Below are 16,594 nucleotides of genomic sequence, written 5' to 3'. Positions count from 1 at the left end.
ATTTTATACTCAAACATTTAACATTGCAGAACAAGATTTATTGAAATTTCAAGAAATAAACTATGAATCAACAGAAGTCTGTTTTTAGCTCAAATCATACTTATTTTTTTAAACTCACTTTTTTCACAACGCTTCTCTCTCCAGCTCCACGGTGCTTAACAGATGTGCTTTGTGTTTGGAATCATGAGCACATCCTTTGTCCCAATTTTTGCCTTTGCAAAAGGTTATGCTTTCTTCCAGAATTTTTGTAGGGTCATCGCAGTACTTTTTGTGCAAATCCTAGCCTGGCCTTCCTACTCTTTGTGCTCATGATTGGGTTGCATGTGTATTTTTATTCATGTTCGCTCCTGCCCTTTGGAGGTTGTTGCTGATGTTACTAACATTTGCTTTTGGGCCTTCTTTACAGCTCTTGCCATAGTTTTCCTTGATCTATCAGTTGGATGTCTCACACAGGTGGCTTTTTTTTTTTCCCCCCCTCACACGGCTATTGGTCAGTGCAATTACGAACACAGTAAGCCGCAATTCCCAGAACTGTGAAAAGTAGCAACCCCGTACATTCCATTTAAATTGGAACGAAATAGCTTCCGATCACACCCACTATTTGCCTGCCACTCACACAGCTCTGCTCCATTGACGACCGACATGAAACCAGTGGGTGTCCGACTGCCAACATGGCTGCTGTATCAGGGCGAGTGACACAGATCCATGTGAGGTGGAGAACTCGGTGGCTGTGAGCCCATGAGCACTCCAAGATATAGGTATCCTATATCCTAAAGGACCGTCCTTTAGCAGAAACATGGAGGCTGTCCAAACAGATATGCAATCCAACTGTGTGCATGAGAGAGCAAAATTGTGTTCTCACACATAATCATATTCTGGGAGAAGAACAGCAAGGGGCCATTTCAAGGTAGACCCAGAGACCTCATCGGGGAACTGACTTATGTCCCCATATACACAATATATTTTCAAGTGAATATTTTCCCCACACTAATGAGTCCATAAAAAATGCACAATTTTACTTTTACTGTTAAACTTTCAGGAGACAAACACACTACCATCAAAAATTTTCTAAGACTACTAAGTTACTTTGATGTAATCTTAATTCATTTGAACCAAATAAAGACCGATTGCATCGTTGATTTGCTTGTGTTATTAATTTACCACTCGGCAGGGCAACAACATAAACGTGGCTAACACACTCTCAGCCACGAGCTAACCTTAGCTCCTCCCCCAAATGCTGAGATCTACGAGCAACCAAGCTGTCATACTTCCTTGACCTCGTTAACCTCTCACTTAAACGTTTATTAGCAAAATCCGTGAAGACCCCTTATGTCTCCACAAAGAAGCAAAAATTCAATAAAAAAAACAAAACAAAAAAACAATGATTTACATGTCAAGATGTCAATATAAAATCATTTCATGTAGCACCAGAAATGATGCCATTTGCGGCCACTTATACTGCACATACCGGAAACAGCCACCGACTTCAAAGCAAAAATCATTGATTTCCTGTACAGTTTCAGCCATGGATCCTTGAGACTTTTTCATTCATCTTGTTCGAACAGGCATGTCCACGCAATTTCGTGTTGATCGGTGAAACTGATAACGTTGCTAATTTTGTCTAACATTCCTAGGGGCACTGCTGAAGGACTTTTGTGAGGTCATGTTCTATAAGACCAGAATCCACACACTTGTGAACATTGGTGAGTTTTCAGGGATGTTGAGCCTTCCATCCATCCATCCATCCATTTCCTGAGCCGCTTATCCTCACTAGGGTAGCGGGAGTGCTGGAGCCTATCCCAGCTATCTTCGGGCAGGAGGGGGGGGGTACACCCTGAACTGGTTGCCAGCCAATCGCAGGGCGGACGTTGAGCCTGAAAAATTATTTCAGGATACATTTTGTAAATTATTATTATTATTTTTTTTGGGGTGGTGTGCCGTGAGAATACAAAATATGTGCCTTGGCTCGATAAAGGTTGGGAAACAATGGTCTTGTCAATTAAAACACGATAGCCAATGTCGGTTCTCCAGTTAAAGCAGTTCCCCTGCATCACCGCAAGGGACTTGAACAATCAATAGTGCCATGTCTAAGAGACATACAATTGACTCAACAATACGTGCGCTGAGAAGCAAAGCAGGCGACTGTGAGTAAGGGATTGTGTGAGAAATCAATGAAGGAATATCAAAGGAGGAGAGTTATATCACTTTGAATCGAGTCTAGAGAAAGATCCATGTGCGTTAACATGATATTGATATAGCCAAGCTGTATCAATAATGGCTAATGGCTATGTTTAAAAGCAAGCGTTTGTGTGGCGAAGAGTAGCGTGATGGCCAATTAAGAACTAAACCCTGGAGACGGCAACTTCTCGCTAGCAACGTAATTGGCTTCTGTCTGAATCACCGGCGCTTATAGCTCGCTAATCAACCGGTTGACGGAGGCGGGATGTAAAAGGGAAATGCGTTCATATTTCCTCAGCAACGTACAGCGCAGCCAACACTCAGAAGAAAAAGGCAGCATAGGAGGCCAGGGTAGGACCAATCATTGACCGTGTTGGAAAACAAAACATTTGGGCCCTGAAAAAAAAAAAAAAGAAAGAAAAATGGCAATAAAAAGATGAAGTCAGTATGAAATTCTTCAGTCCTGTTCAAAATGGTAACATTTTTTGTTAAAAATAAATAAATAAATAAATAGTCAACAAAGCACTTCATGATGCCCGATGGTCTCCTTATGAAATGCGGTCCAATACAGGAGTTGTCAAATTTTTGGTGTCCAGGGACCCCTTATAGCGGAATCATTTTTCTAAGTACCATGTGCACCAAGTTTTAGTCTTTAAGAGAACAAAGAGAACTGTTGTCTGAATAAAAAGTTGCAACCTTGCAAAAATAGTCGCATTTTTTTTAAGATAAAGTTGTAATATTACCATATAAATTAATATAAAAGTTTAACATGGGAAGAAAGTCATACAATGTGTCTTGATTTATGACCTTAATTCGTTCCATGACTACGCTTGTGAATAGAAAGGCCATTAATCCGCTCCAAACCCCTAAAAAAAAAATGTTTTTGTTATATGTTTTGATTAAAGAAAAATAGCATTCTATTGTAAAATATAAATATCATTATTCTAAACGCCTCATTGCCTATATCATTTTTTAACGTTCTCGGAAACAACAAATTCAAGAAGAGTACAGTTTCCTCGATTCAACCATAACCTGGATGATTGAGATTCTACACAGACAAAGAAAAAAATAAATTTTTAGCGATCACATTATATTTTTATTGATATTGTGACAGTCAGTTAAAAATGACCTGGGCTAACGATACAAAAACATAATACAGAAATAAACTGGTTTACAGTACTAGTACAGTCAACCCCGTTGATTGCAGGGGATACATTCCAGACTCGCCTGCATTAGGTAAAAATAAACGATATATAGAGACTATATTTAAAAAAAATAAAAAATAAAATAAAACCATTTTTTCCCCTCATGGTTGTAGTTCTCCCACAAAATTAAAAACCAATTATTTCCTTTTCGTGATATACAAGTTGATACATTCCACCCAAAAATGGGCAATGTAGCGGGGCAGCCGTAAGTGAACTGCGATATGGCGGGGGAACACTGTACTTTTTGGGCTGTTCTGTCCTACAGTCGTTATGATAATGACTTATTATTATCTAAAATAGAGATGACTGTAATTAAGTTAGTGAGTGCACAAATGTGAAATGATGCAGTTTTGCCCCATTAAGAGCCACAGTGTACACTATTTGACAATAGCCTAGTCTCTGTTGGCTTCTGGTTTCATTCCATGCCTGAACATTGTCGGCTCAAGGGAATGATTTTTAATGGGTTCGAGTTCGCTCACCTTTATTTCCCTCATTGTCGTGTTATGCGGACTGTAAATAAGCCCGGGTGTAATGGCTACATTAGTGCGTCCCGTCTTTATTATTCATCGAGGTAGACCTTGGGTGCAAAAGGGGCGGCCGCACACAACCAAAGAGCAGAGTGTTAATTTGCAATAATTATTAGCGAAGGCCGAAAAGAGGCACACTTGAATGATGGTTAAATGGTGTAATTACTGTGGACGTCACCCCTCATCATATCATAATGACAAAACATGATAGAAGATCATAAAATCAAGCCAGTGTGGTTGGCTCTCTTTTAATATCATGCCATTATGTTTTATATTTAAGGAAGAGCCATGATTAAATTGGAAACTGTGTTTATAGTAAATCAACTTTTAGTGTAATCCTTTGTCTGCGGGTATGGCAATTCATGAATTCTGACTAGCAACAGGCTACATTGCTGTATATTTAGTACACATTTTAGTGTTTGACCAAATGCAGTCATTCATTTTCTGTAGCACTTTTCCTCAATAGGTTTGTGGATGTGCTCAGTGGAGACAGGACACAATGACGTGCGGTTGCCTGGCGACCAGCGTAGCGTAAGCCCTGCCTCGCACCCAAAATCAGCTGGGATAGGATCGTGCTCACCCACAGGAGTAATGGGGACCAGTCATACAGTACTGAACAGCCAAATGCATTATGATGCTGCAATAAGTTCAATTTTGTGTTGTATACTGTAGTTATCACCAGTGATTTCCCTCTTTAGGTGACACTGACCTGTGACCTCCAGTGGGACCGTGTCTCGCTCGTCGTCGATGCCCACCACGACCTCACAGCGGTACAGGCCGGAATCGCTGGATCGTAAGCCCATCAGAGCCATACTGGCATTGTATCGGTTCTCGCTGTAACCGGGCAGCGATACCCGACCCTGGAAGGCCTTCTTCACCTGACAGAGGAGAGAATATGGATTCATCAAATATCAACAACACGATTGCTTCTTCTGTCTTCACCATACCTTGACCACATTGTCTTTGGCCACGAGGACAGACTGCTCCCTCTGCGAGCCGTCCGAGCCTCGCTGGCCCCACACTTTGGTCCACTTGACGCGGGGCAGCTCGTGGGATGGAGCGGCCCCGGGGCGCAGCGTGAAGAGGCAGGGGAGCACCGCCGTCTTGGACAGTTCCTCACTTATGCCCTGATGGTTTTCCTTATGCATGCTCACCACAGGGTCAGCGTCACTTAAGCCTGAGGAGGAGAAGACATACCCTGCACTTATTGAACTGCAGATAGATGTAGAGGTCTGTTAGTGGGGCGCGTTTAATCAAATGTGTTTTTGGAATTAAGCAATGTTATCCAGTGAAACTACCCCTAGTCGTATTCTCAAACTCACGTTTTTTCCCCCATTTAACACATTCTCAGCTATACGCTGGAAAACTTTGTGTGCCTTCTGTCATGCCCAAAGCCACTGTAATAGGAACGTAGTCATTGGTGTTGAGGAAAAATGTTGAAGTGATACATCTCAACTGAGAGACAAGCTTTTTATGTCAGGGAGGAGCTAGGTTTAGTGGAAGTACCAGAGAATCGTCACCTTGTGTATGGACGAGCACTTCAGGCGCATTTTTTATTTTATTTTATTTTATTTTTTTAAATCAAATCATCTGGAAGCCGTTTATTTTATTTTTAAATGTTGGAAGATGAGTTTGAAAGGATAGTGTTTTTGGATCATAATTTGTGTTATTGTGGTGTTGATAAGGTATATTGAAAGAATTTATTCTTGTGTGTATAATGTTGCCAAATACCTGCATGGCTTCGCTTTGGCTATTTTAGTAGAAATGTCCTTCGCCTGTAAGGACAAGCCCCATTGGTAAGCTGTAACATTGTCACACAATCCCGGAGGGAGGTTGTACAAAGCAACATTAGAGCTTATCTAATACACTGACTAATGAGTGAAGGGGAAAAGGAATGGAGAAAAACATCAATAGGGTAAAGAACAAGGAAAGGTTGCACAGTAGGAGGAGAAAATGAGCCCGCTGCACTCTCAGTGCGATTGGATCCATGTTACATGCAAGCACAGTGGCCACTCCTGTCTGTAATGACATGTCACAAGGTGTTGGTTTGAAATACAAAAACATGGCGTTGTCTCCCATTTCCTGACAATACAATACCACTTGTGAAGCGTCAAAGAGGATTTGTGTTCAGATGCCTGCCTGTTCTTTAACAACACAGGGGGGGAAAAAAAGGAAATAAGCTCACAAATGACCATTATTATTTTTGTCAGGCCAACTATTGCATTGGATCTCAGTCAGGATACTTTTTATTAGGGAGAAATTCTAAAGTTTTTCTACCTTCCTACAACCATACTAAAGTCGTTAAGCATTAGCTTAAAAAAAAAACAAACACTGTTGAAGACCGAGATGGAAAGATAGATACACTTGCAAATCAGAGGTTTAAACTAAATGACATTTGACATACAGTACAGGCAAGGCAATTGTAAAAAGGTGGGTTTTTTTTTTTATTTTTTAGCCTGGATTCAAATTTTGTTATTGAAGGGGTTTGTTCCTTAACTGAAGACCAGCAATCGCAAATGCTTTTTTGCATCACCTGGAATTTCCAGACTTTGAAGGGCCAAAGACAAAGACTTCCGTTTTGTTCATCCTTCATTTTGTCATTTTCAATCCAGATTTTAATTTATGCCTGTTATGATTGGCACAATACGCTGAAATGTGGACCCCAAGCCTCCCACCCGAAGATAGCTGGGATAGGCTCCAGCACGCCTAGTGAGGATAAGCAGTGGCGAAAATGGATGGATGGACAAAGAGGTGGTGAAACCACAGTATTAAATACTACAAACCAAAATCAAAACTCTGGAATTGATCCTACACAAGGCGTAAAAACAAAACAACACAAGAGGCAAACAGATGTACTTACATTCAACAACCCGTTGAACCAAACGGAAAATAAAAGCAACTACTGACTAGAAATACTTGAAAAAGAAATGTTGACAGAGTGATGGCAAGCAATGAGTAGTGAGCATTGATCTGACACCTTCCTCAAATCCTAATTACCCAGCTGATGACAATGGGCAGCAGGTGCGGTGCCATAGGCTCTGCCCACCAATGCTAACAATGAGGACTGGAAAAATACAGAAACCTGCAGGGACTAACAGGAACATGACAATTCCAAACAGTCTCAAAGAAGCTGTATGGAATTGCCAAATTTAAATGGGAGGCATAGTTTGGAGTTTTCTGCATATAAATGGATGATACATTGAATTTTCTGATGACGTTACCCAGAGGGAGCAAGTAAAAGAAGCATGGGATCCAGAATGGGTCCCTGGGAGACACCATAAAGACACAGGGGCAAGGGATGGATGGATGGATGATTCCGAACCAACCTTCCTGCCTGCCTTTCCTACCTTCCTTCTTACAGCCTACCTAGCTACCGATCCATCTACCCAACTACCTACCAACCAACGAACCAACCTACCTACTTATGTACCAACATACCTACATGGGAAACACTGAAGTGATGAGAACAGAACTCAAGAGAAGATGATGGCAAAAGCAGAGAATTGCTCTTCTGAAATGGCAGACGGCGTGATAAGAGTGACTTTGCGGTGAATTTTTGCACACGCACGTACACGTACACACACACACGCACACCACATCTTTCGGAGTCTATAAGACACTGACTGCTGCCTCTCTATTTGCTTTGAGCCTCTTGAGGATGAGGCAATGATCTTTGTTTACCACACACTAACACTTGTGCGCCCTCTCTCTGAAACACCGCCATCGACAAAAGCGCAATCAAGAGCCGCCCTGGAAGACCGCGGGGTTTGGAGTCAACTCGTGGAACAAAGACAGGTGTGTTCCTTTTCCATCTGAGCTCCATCAATAACGTTTAATCCCTCTGCCATATTTTTGTCAGCTCTCACCTTATACTCACACACCTAACTTTGTGTCGAGCCAAATAAACTACAATGTCACTCACATTCCACTTGCGCGTGCCGTATGGACGTTTATCTTCAGTCTGGCAAGCTGCGAGCCGCACAGCCAAAATCCAATGAAATTAATTTGCAAATTCCCTCCAGAAATCAGTAAATCACATGAGTGGTGAGGAGAAAACAAAAAACGCAGCGCTCTTCCTCAGCAGTGATTAACATAAACTAGTGGGGGTGGTTACTGCGAGTGTTATAAATCTGCATTTAGATGGAAAAGTTATCATGAGCCCTAATCCCTCGAGATGCCGGCGTGTTGCCTCGGTGACAAAAGCGGGACAAGAGCATCATAAAAAAAAAAAAAAAAAAAAGAAAAAAAACTCCTTTGGTACGTTACACTTTAAATGTTAACGGGAGTTTTTTTTTTGTGGCCCTCCGAGTGCACCGGGTCGGCGCGGTCAAACTGTGGCTCAGCTGTTCTTATTGTGGTGGCGCTGCACGCTTCAGCGAGTCGTCACTGGTGGCCCATCTGTCTTAGCGTTCGAGGTTTCTGCTATTATTAAAAGACGCGTGGGAGCCCTTACGTGTCTCGCGCAGATGCAAGGTGAGTACAAATGGCATTTTAACAGCCGCGGGAGCACAATTACACCCGATGTCTTGTTTTTCCCCATCTGTGATTTTCACCCCAGACCAGCCGAGTGCATCCTCTCCTGTTGTTTCCACTCTGCCGCAGACCTGATGAACTGTTTACTGTTAATTGTGCAACATTATAAGTGCCTTGCTGCGATTGGTGGATAGCCAGGAAATGACAGCCAATACAATGCAAACTCGGATCGCAGACACATGATGTCACGCTTAATTGGGGTGTAACTTAATTTGTGCTTGAACGCACCATATCCATAATAACCCGTAATAATAATGGTCAGCGAGGTATTCATTTAGTAATATGTTGATTATTAAAAGGTTATTGTTCCATAAAACTGCATTGCATCACAGTGAAAGAGAGGTTTCCAATTACGGAATTTCAGAATACTCACAGGAATTTAGGATTTTGTACAAAAATAATTCAATGTAATCAGTAGAAAATTCACATTTATATGGGGATTTTTGCGATGAAAAATTGTTTCATAGTGAGAGGTGGAACATTTTCATTGTACAGTGGTGCCTTGAGATACGAGTTTAATTCATTCAGTGACCACACTCTTATCTAAAAAAAAAAAAAAGTGTAATTCAAAATATGTTTCCCCCAAAAACGACGTTTGTGTTTTTTTAATAAGAAAAATAGCACTCTAAAATATTGTACTTTAGTAATGACTATTAATAGTAAGGATAATTAAATAATATATAAAGAAACTTAACTTTTTTCACATTTGTTGCTTCAGTTCAATGAGCATTGTGCTGCTCTTTGTGGTGTGCGTGTCTTGGCCACTTGGGGACAGTATAATACAGACATACAGATATATTGTGCAAGAGCTGGTCTCAGCTTGCAGTAGTATTAGTAATTCTGTGCTATGATAAAGAATATACTGTAAGCCTTTATGCTCTACGAATGTTGTTTATATTAACTGTTTTGCTCCACCATTTGTGTTCAAATAGCTATTGCTTCATGGGTTATAACACGGCAACACCGATGCTATTTGTTAACCCATCTATGGTGTTTTCCATTATTTGTTCGCATTAAAATAGCATGCTTTAAGGCAATGTTTTTGTTTTTTTGAATGCACGTGTAATTATCTTTGTTTAGGTTGACAGTAAACTTTAACTGGGAGTGGCAATAAACAGCTTGAGGTCTTCTTTTTGGAAGAATTGTTCACTATCTGCCAAACTGCTGCTTGTTGTGAAGTGAATTGAGTTGCATTCACTGCCACCATGCAGCGCTCGTGTTTCACAAATTTTTGCTCGCAAGCCAAAGCAAAATATCATCTGGACAACTTGTGTCTCGAAACACAACCCTAGCCTCCTATAAACACTGCAGAAGAAACAAGGGCCTATCGCACACTGACTCACACACACTTAGACCTACACACATGTGCATGACATGAGGAGGGTGGCCTGTTCAAAAGACAAGATCTGAGGCAGCGCCCTGTATAATGTAACTTGAATGAGAGGAGACGTTTGATCAGCGCTCAATGTCTCGCTGCAGTGCAGCTGCTTTCGCCGGATGCACGCATTTAATGTGGACACGCCAACATCCAGTCCGCAGATGACCTCGCGTGTGTGCGGATTCACGTTGCCCGTCGACACGCTCTGCCGGGTGGACGTCGCGCAGGGTTTGGGTTCAAACAGCATGCAGTCGTGCTGACATTGTCTCATGTAAAAAAAAAAAGAAACTTTCAGTTCACCTCTCACAACCAGCCAAAGAGCATACGTTCGCTGAGCATCTTTCTGAGCTTTTCAACTCCCAGCGACTGACTGATTAAAAGGTCTGTCTGCAGCTCTCATCTGTGTTGGTGCACAGCAGCGACTCAAAGGGAGGTTGGTGCCGCCGTTTGCGCCATCTGAGGCGAGACGATAAAGTTAAAACCTTGTACGCTGCGCAGTCAACACTTCAAAATCACAAACATGCATAAACATCCCAAACATGCCCTCGCAAACATCATTCCAAACGTGGAAAGTCACATTGCCACCAAGCAACACAGTTTCCAATGCTATTTTAGGTGTACTAGGTACCAAAATAAGCCGTCTGTACCACATCACTTTTAGACACCTGTCTGTTAGGGCAGTATTTCCCAAGCTTTATTGGAAAAGATTGGAAAAAAAAATCTCACCACACACCACCAAATAAAAATGTCACAAAAAGTGGATACACACGTGATTTATATACCTTCGGCCATCCAGCCCAAGAGCATTGCATTTTTCTACCCGTCACTATATGTTGCTGGCATAGCTACTGTAGATGAACAAAGATAAATTAGGCAGCAATCTTCCAACAAGGTTTCTTAAATATCCCTGATCAGCATTTACCATTTGAAAGTGTACCCTGGGAAACTGAGGTGAAGAATTTGTGTGTGCGACAATATCTCTTTGTTGGGTTTTGTGTGAAAGGCAAAAGCAGATTGCTGCCAATTTTTTGAGGATCTCCTTATAGTTGCAGAGTTACTCAGCCCAAAACAAACAGAGAATGCTTCACTTGGCAAACACAACGCTTCTGTTTGTGTTCTACATAGTGTGCGCGGTGCCATAAACCAAACCACCTGGCGCATGTAACCGCAGGGTTTTCAAGAGTTGCGTTCTCATCACCCCTCTGCCTGGGACTCTGGGTCTCGACTCGCAGTGCCAACAAGTCTGTTTCCTTTTGTTCCTTCCACCAAAAGCTCGAACAATACGACAACTTTGGATGCTGCTGACAGCGCCAAGGAGTCGGGCGCACTTGCAGGAAGGAATTCATTTCATAGCAAGGCTGTGAGGCAGGCTTTACAAAACTTAGGGTGGAGGTTTTTTTTCCACAATACTTTAAACCAGGGATGGACATCTTTAATCATCATGAGCCCACTAATGATTTATACTAACCACCGAGAACCGTATTTTGCACCCAACAGCCGTAGGAGAACTACAATATATGGTAGGAATGGAACAGTACTCACTAAAACCAAGTACCGTTTGGTACACTTAACAATACACCCTTATGCAGGGACGTGTACCGATAGACCACTCGTGGTTTTCATTAGCCCTTTTGCCCTGGATGAGAAAAGTTCCCTTTTGCCTGGAGCCCTTTTTTTATGTATTTATTCAGCAATATTTACAAAAATTTAAATAAAAATACAAAAAAATATACCCTCTCTGTCATCAATTCCCCCCAAAAGTGTTTTGATATTTGACTGGAATTTGTTTGAGTCCTTAGAATTGTGCCCCCTGACAGACACATGGGGGCCCCTGGGCAGTTCCCCAGTTTTTACCCCCTTTTCGACACCCCTGCAAGGCAGCCCTAACATTGTATATGGCAAAGTGGTGGTACATGATGTAGTTTGTAAGTTTTCACATTTCAAGTTTGGGTGTAGTGCTGAAAAAGTTTGGTAATCCCTGCTGTGAATAAAAACGGATAAAACCTGCAAACAGACAAACAAGCTGACAGGCAGCAAAAATGATACGACAGCGAAGATAATCTTTGCGTGTGCCTGTCGTAATGCTGCCTTTATCAAAAGGAAAACAGTGTGCCACTCAAGTGCAAAAAAAGAATTAAAGAAAAACTCTTCCTTGAGTTGCTGACATAATGAGTAGATTAAGATTGCTAAAAAAAGAAACTCAACTAAAAAAAAACAAATCAAAGATTACAAAAATGGATGAGAGAGTGGTGGTCCTCCCTCTTTGAAGCACTAAGCCGTCCAAACTCAGGGAGTAACAATCTCAGTGGCGGGAGAGCCGCCATGGGTTTTTATGATTGGAGCGAAATGGACCCAAAGACAGAAATGTCAAGATTAACTGGAGTTGTTTCCGTGTCGCTAATTGCAAAGCAAACGTCGGCGACCGAGCGATTCCGACTGACGGCTCTGTCGATGATGTGACTGATGTCGGTTCGCTCGGCTAATTCCTTGTCCCGAGATGCACACATCTCATAAACAACGAACTGACTTGTTTGGTAGGAAAAAATGAAGGACGAGGACTGTGTGAATATTAAACTGAGTGATTGTTGGCTGCCGATAAGACTTTTTTGAATGTAGTTTTATTGCTTTTCTACACAGTTGCTCTAAGGGAGTTGTTATTTTGAAAGGAAACATTATAGCTTGATCGACTTCTGCATTGCACGCGATCGAATGAATGTGAGGCTGCACGAGGCAGTTTTGCTTTTCTTTAGCCTTGTTTTTATCATGCCACCGCAGAACGGTGCCGATACTACAACCGACTACTTCAACTAACCATCAAAAATGAAATGATCCCACATATTTTTAGTACCAGTACTTCTGTGCAGTACAGCAAAAAATATGCAAAGTGTGCTTGCTTGAAGCTGTTTATTAGGCACTCCTGTAAAATATGTGCAGTATATGTATGGGGAAAGAACTAAATCCAGACGAGTGCGCCTTGTGGAAGACTAGAGTCGAATCCAAAATACATTCCAACTCCTGTTTGAAGTTTACACTATGAATCTGGCATCTGAAACCAAGAGAATGAAAGATTGTATTGTTGTATCCAGCCACGCCTCACAGACAGGAGATCCGGGTGTGAATCTCTCTTGGAACAACTCTGTGTGGAGTGTGCATGCTCTCCCTTGGAGTTAATTCATTCATTCATTCATTCATTCATTCATCTTCAGTTCCGCTTAGCCTCACAAGGGTAGCGGGCGTGCTGGAGCCTATCCCAGCTGTCTCCCGGCGAGAGGCGGGGTACACCCTGGACTGGTCGCCAGCCAATCGCAGGGCACATATAAACAAACAACCATTCGCACTCACATTCATTCCTACCGGCAATTTAGAGTCTTCAATGAACCTACCAAGCTTGTTTTTTGGGATGTGGGAGGAAACCTGGAGTGCCCGGAGAAAACCCACGCAGGCACGGGGTGAACATGCAAACGGCACACAGGTGGGCCGGGATTTGAACCCCGGTCCGCAGAACTGTGAGGCAGATGTGCTAACCAGCCGTCCACCGTGCCGCTCCTTTGAGTTACTTGCAGATTCTAAATTGTCCATAAGTGTGAATGTCAGCGTGTATCATTCGTTTGCTAAATTGGCGTACAGTTAGCTATTAAATGGCTCTTTCGGAAATTAAGAAAACAACATGAAATTGCTCCCTTGTCCAAAAATGGATAAATGATATAATCTGGTAGGAAACATCAAAATCGAACATTTTCAAGTGTAGACTAAAAGTTAGACTAAAACGGGACTAAAGCAGATGAGTCAACGCAGTAAAAAGCAGGGAATTACAAAAAGTAGTTTTCATGGGTTTCAACTGGCCAAAAATGGTCACGATACAGTCAAAGGTACAATGTGATTTAAAGAGCTGAAGTTAGAAAATATCAAATCAGACCAAAAATCCTTATCCTTGGGAAGTTTCATTATATTTGCATTAACACAACCAAAATGGTGCAAATTAAGGAAAAGAGGTGTACGCAAAATGCCAAAATAGATCCCAGAGACTTAAGCGGAGACTTAAGACTTAGGGGGTGGATGAAGTCGGGTTTGGACTCACCCTGGCTGACAGCGTGAAGCAGCAGCAGCGGCAGGAGGGGCAGCAGGTTCGGCAGTCCACACGAAGGCATCACGTCGCACATCCTGCAAGGCCTGAAGGCGGAAAAGAAAGACGGATGAGTTGAACATTCTTTGAAGGCGGTGGCCAAATGTCTTCCGATTGACAGCTGTCACTTCATTCATCATTGTGATTTACGGCGCCTTGTTCCGGTGCACTCCGGAGCCATTTCACAGGCTCCAGTGGTTATTATAAGCTAAAAGAATAGACTCGATTGGCCGCTACTGTCATGTTTCCTCTCTCTCAAGTGTCATTTGAACTATAGGCCATTATCCTTATACTTCAGAGGACAAGTAGCTCGCATTTGGACAGTGAACGCTCACACTTAATGACATTTAAAGCCTCATTTGGTCATTTCCAATGTATTTCTTATCAGGACCGTTGAGTGAATGAACCAATCAATCGATCATGCACTGGCTCACTTTGATGCCAGCATTCCTTAAACAATGAATCAAAATTGGTTTCAGTTTTTTTGGTTTTGCCTTGTTAGTATAAAAGAGACAACCAGGGCTTTTAAATGAATACGTTATGCACAGATTTAGTTTGAGAAGGGGGAAATTCCAAGTCTGTATTTTTTAAAGCACATTCCTCAGTGATGCTTACACTATTTAACGAATATTTCATAAATTAAAATGTAAAGAATACTCTCTAATGAGCCAACGAGTATTGACATACATCAAAGAAGTGTTTTGTAAATGTCAATTCTGACAAATAGTAAGAAATAAATCTTTAATTTAGAAGAATTTGATCTGATTTTGTACGAAACAATCTGCATAGACATCAGCAGAAAAGTATTTCATTTTGTTTTGGTTTTTTTTGGAATTAGAAGAAAACCAGTGTATTTGGAGATTTACTCAAAACTAATTTTTTTTTAAAATGAATAAATTACTAAAAAAACAAAAATATGTATGTTAAAGAGGGGAAATATTGAATGCCCAAATTCTTTAAAAACCCAAAAAAACCGTACATATAGCCAGTTATATCAATAATCTTCCTCCACAAGAACTTTTAGAAATTCAATAAATAAATTAAAAAAAATAATAATTTCAAAACTTTTTAGTGGGGCGTATCAGCTAATGGTGGATTTTTTTCTATTCGCAGCAGGGACCAGCCCATATCCCCCACAAATCGTGGGGGTTCACTATACTAACTTAATCCTTGCAAGGAAATGCTCAATTTCAATGTTTAGCTTATTGTTTTGTTGCCTGAGGTTGAAAAATATAAGGTACTCTCCATTGGGATGCATATTTGTTGAGCAATAAGCCAACATTGGTTACAAATAAAGGTTTGACTACTTCATTTTGCTTGGTGTCCAGACCATTATTGCAAAATGAACAAGATAACAACAATTTAGGTGAAATTGGGGAGTTTTTTTAATAACAACGAGCACTGTAAAATTGTACTTTATAACAATTAAATAAAATATAAAGACATTTCTTTTCTAAATTTTTGCTTCAGTTCAATGGACATTGTGGCGCTCCTTTTGGTGTGCGCGTCTTGGCCACCTTTCAGTACAAAACAGACATAGAGACACATGCGAAGAAGTGTTTCACAAATCACAAAGTAAGCTGCTGTAATATTCATCATTCTTCATAAAAGAAAAAAAGAATATATGTACACATATACATGTATTGATGCAAATATCCGTTTCTTAAAGTGTTATAACACTGCAACATCGATGCTATTCTTTAACAGATCTAAGGGGTTTCCCATTTTGAGTTAGCATTAAGTTAGTGACAAAGCTATTTGGTTCTTTCTCCTTTTTTTTTTTTTTTTTTTTTATTGTTTTTGTTAAAAGTAGACTTCAACATGGAGTGGCAATAAACACCTTGAAGTTTCTTTTTTGAAGAATTGTTCACTGCCAAAGTGCTGCTTGTTTTGAAGTGAGTTTGAGTTGCCAATAAAGAGCCCGGGTCTCCCCTCATCTTACGTTCTGGACAATTCTTTTCCAACTTTGTGAGAACTGTTTTGTTTGGAGACCATTCTCTGTTCTAGCAAGGCATGCCTGATGTGTTTGATGTGAAATAAACCCCGTGTTCTTCCTGATGAATAAACAAACATCCCAGCAGACACATTGCAAAATGATGAAGAAAGTCATCCAAGAAGAGTGGAAACTATTGAGAACCACCTCTATTTGTTTCCCCTACTTCCATAACGATATCATTCATATACTGCAATCATATCATATCAAGGCACACATGGAAATATGAAATAGATATAAAGAGGCTCCAGCCGCCTCAGTGTCTATTGTGTATATAAGATGATATATTTGTCCCCACAGCCACAGGACAGCGACCAAATGAGGTGAAATGAAGTCAGGCCCGGACGACCAAGGGGGACCTGAAAGTAAATAATGAATGTGGGCTGACTGGAGAGACGTGGTGGGCCCGAGGGAAGGAGGAGAGAGCGTGAGGGAGGATTTGCTGTGTGTGGGATGGTGGCGATCCTGGACACTGATAAGCCGTGTCAGTTACAGCAGTGGAGGTCCACTTGCAGGTGCATGTGAGGACGCAAAACTGACTTTATCGGAAATGGAACCAGTGTGGATCTACCGCAGGGCCATTAGTATTTGGTTCCCTGCTAAATGTTCTCAAATTGCATGCATTTTATACGGGAGTGGTTTTCGATATGGGTGACA

The 16,594-nt window shown here is 41.3% G+C and overlaps 1 protein-coding gene across 4 annotated transcripts in view; it reads right to left on the bottom strand.

Moving 5' to 3' along the window:
* The window catches only part of ncanb (neurocan b), a 126,485-nt gene that overhangs the window by 78,690 nt on the left and 31,201 nt on the right, over positions 1-16,594 (bottom strand). For 2 of the 4 annotated variants that reach the window (XM_061780299.1, XM_061780302.1), the window contains exons 1-3: positions 6,771-6,918; positions 4,858-5,087; positions 4,620-4,788 (exon numbers count right to left, since the gene is read on the bottom strand). In XM_061780299.1, coding sequence (XP_061636283.1) covers positions 4,620-4,788; positions 4,858-5,058 — 370 coding nt within the window. In that variant the 5' untranslated portion in view covers positions 5,059-5,087; positions 6,771-6,918. Of the gene's footprint in view, positions 1-4,619; positions 4,789-4,857; positions 5,088-5,641; positions 5,686-6,770; positions 6,919-13,899; positions 13,992-16,594 lie in introns of those variants that run through there. The other 2 variants (XM_061780303.1, XM_061780301.1) reach the window with 2 other exon arrangements.

This window comes from Phyllopteryx taeniolatus, chromosome 7 (assembly GCF_024500385.1).
Source record: "Phyllopteryx taeniolatus isolate TA_2022b chromosome 7, UOR_Ptae_1.2, whole genome shotgun sequence".
Taxonomy (NCBI): Eukaryota; Metazoa; Chordata; class Actinopteri; order Syngnathiformes; family Syngnathidae; genus Phyllopteryx; species Phyllopteryx taeniolatus.
This window is presented reverse-complemented; position numbering and strand designations above follow the sequence as displayed.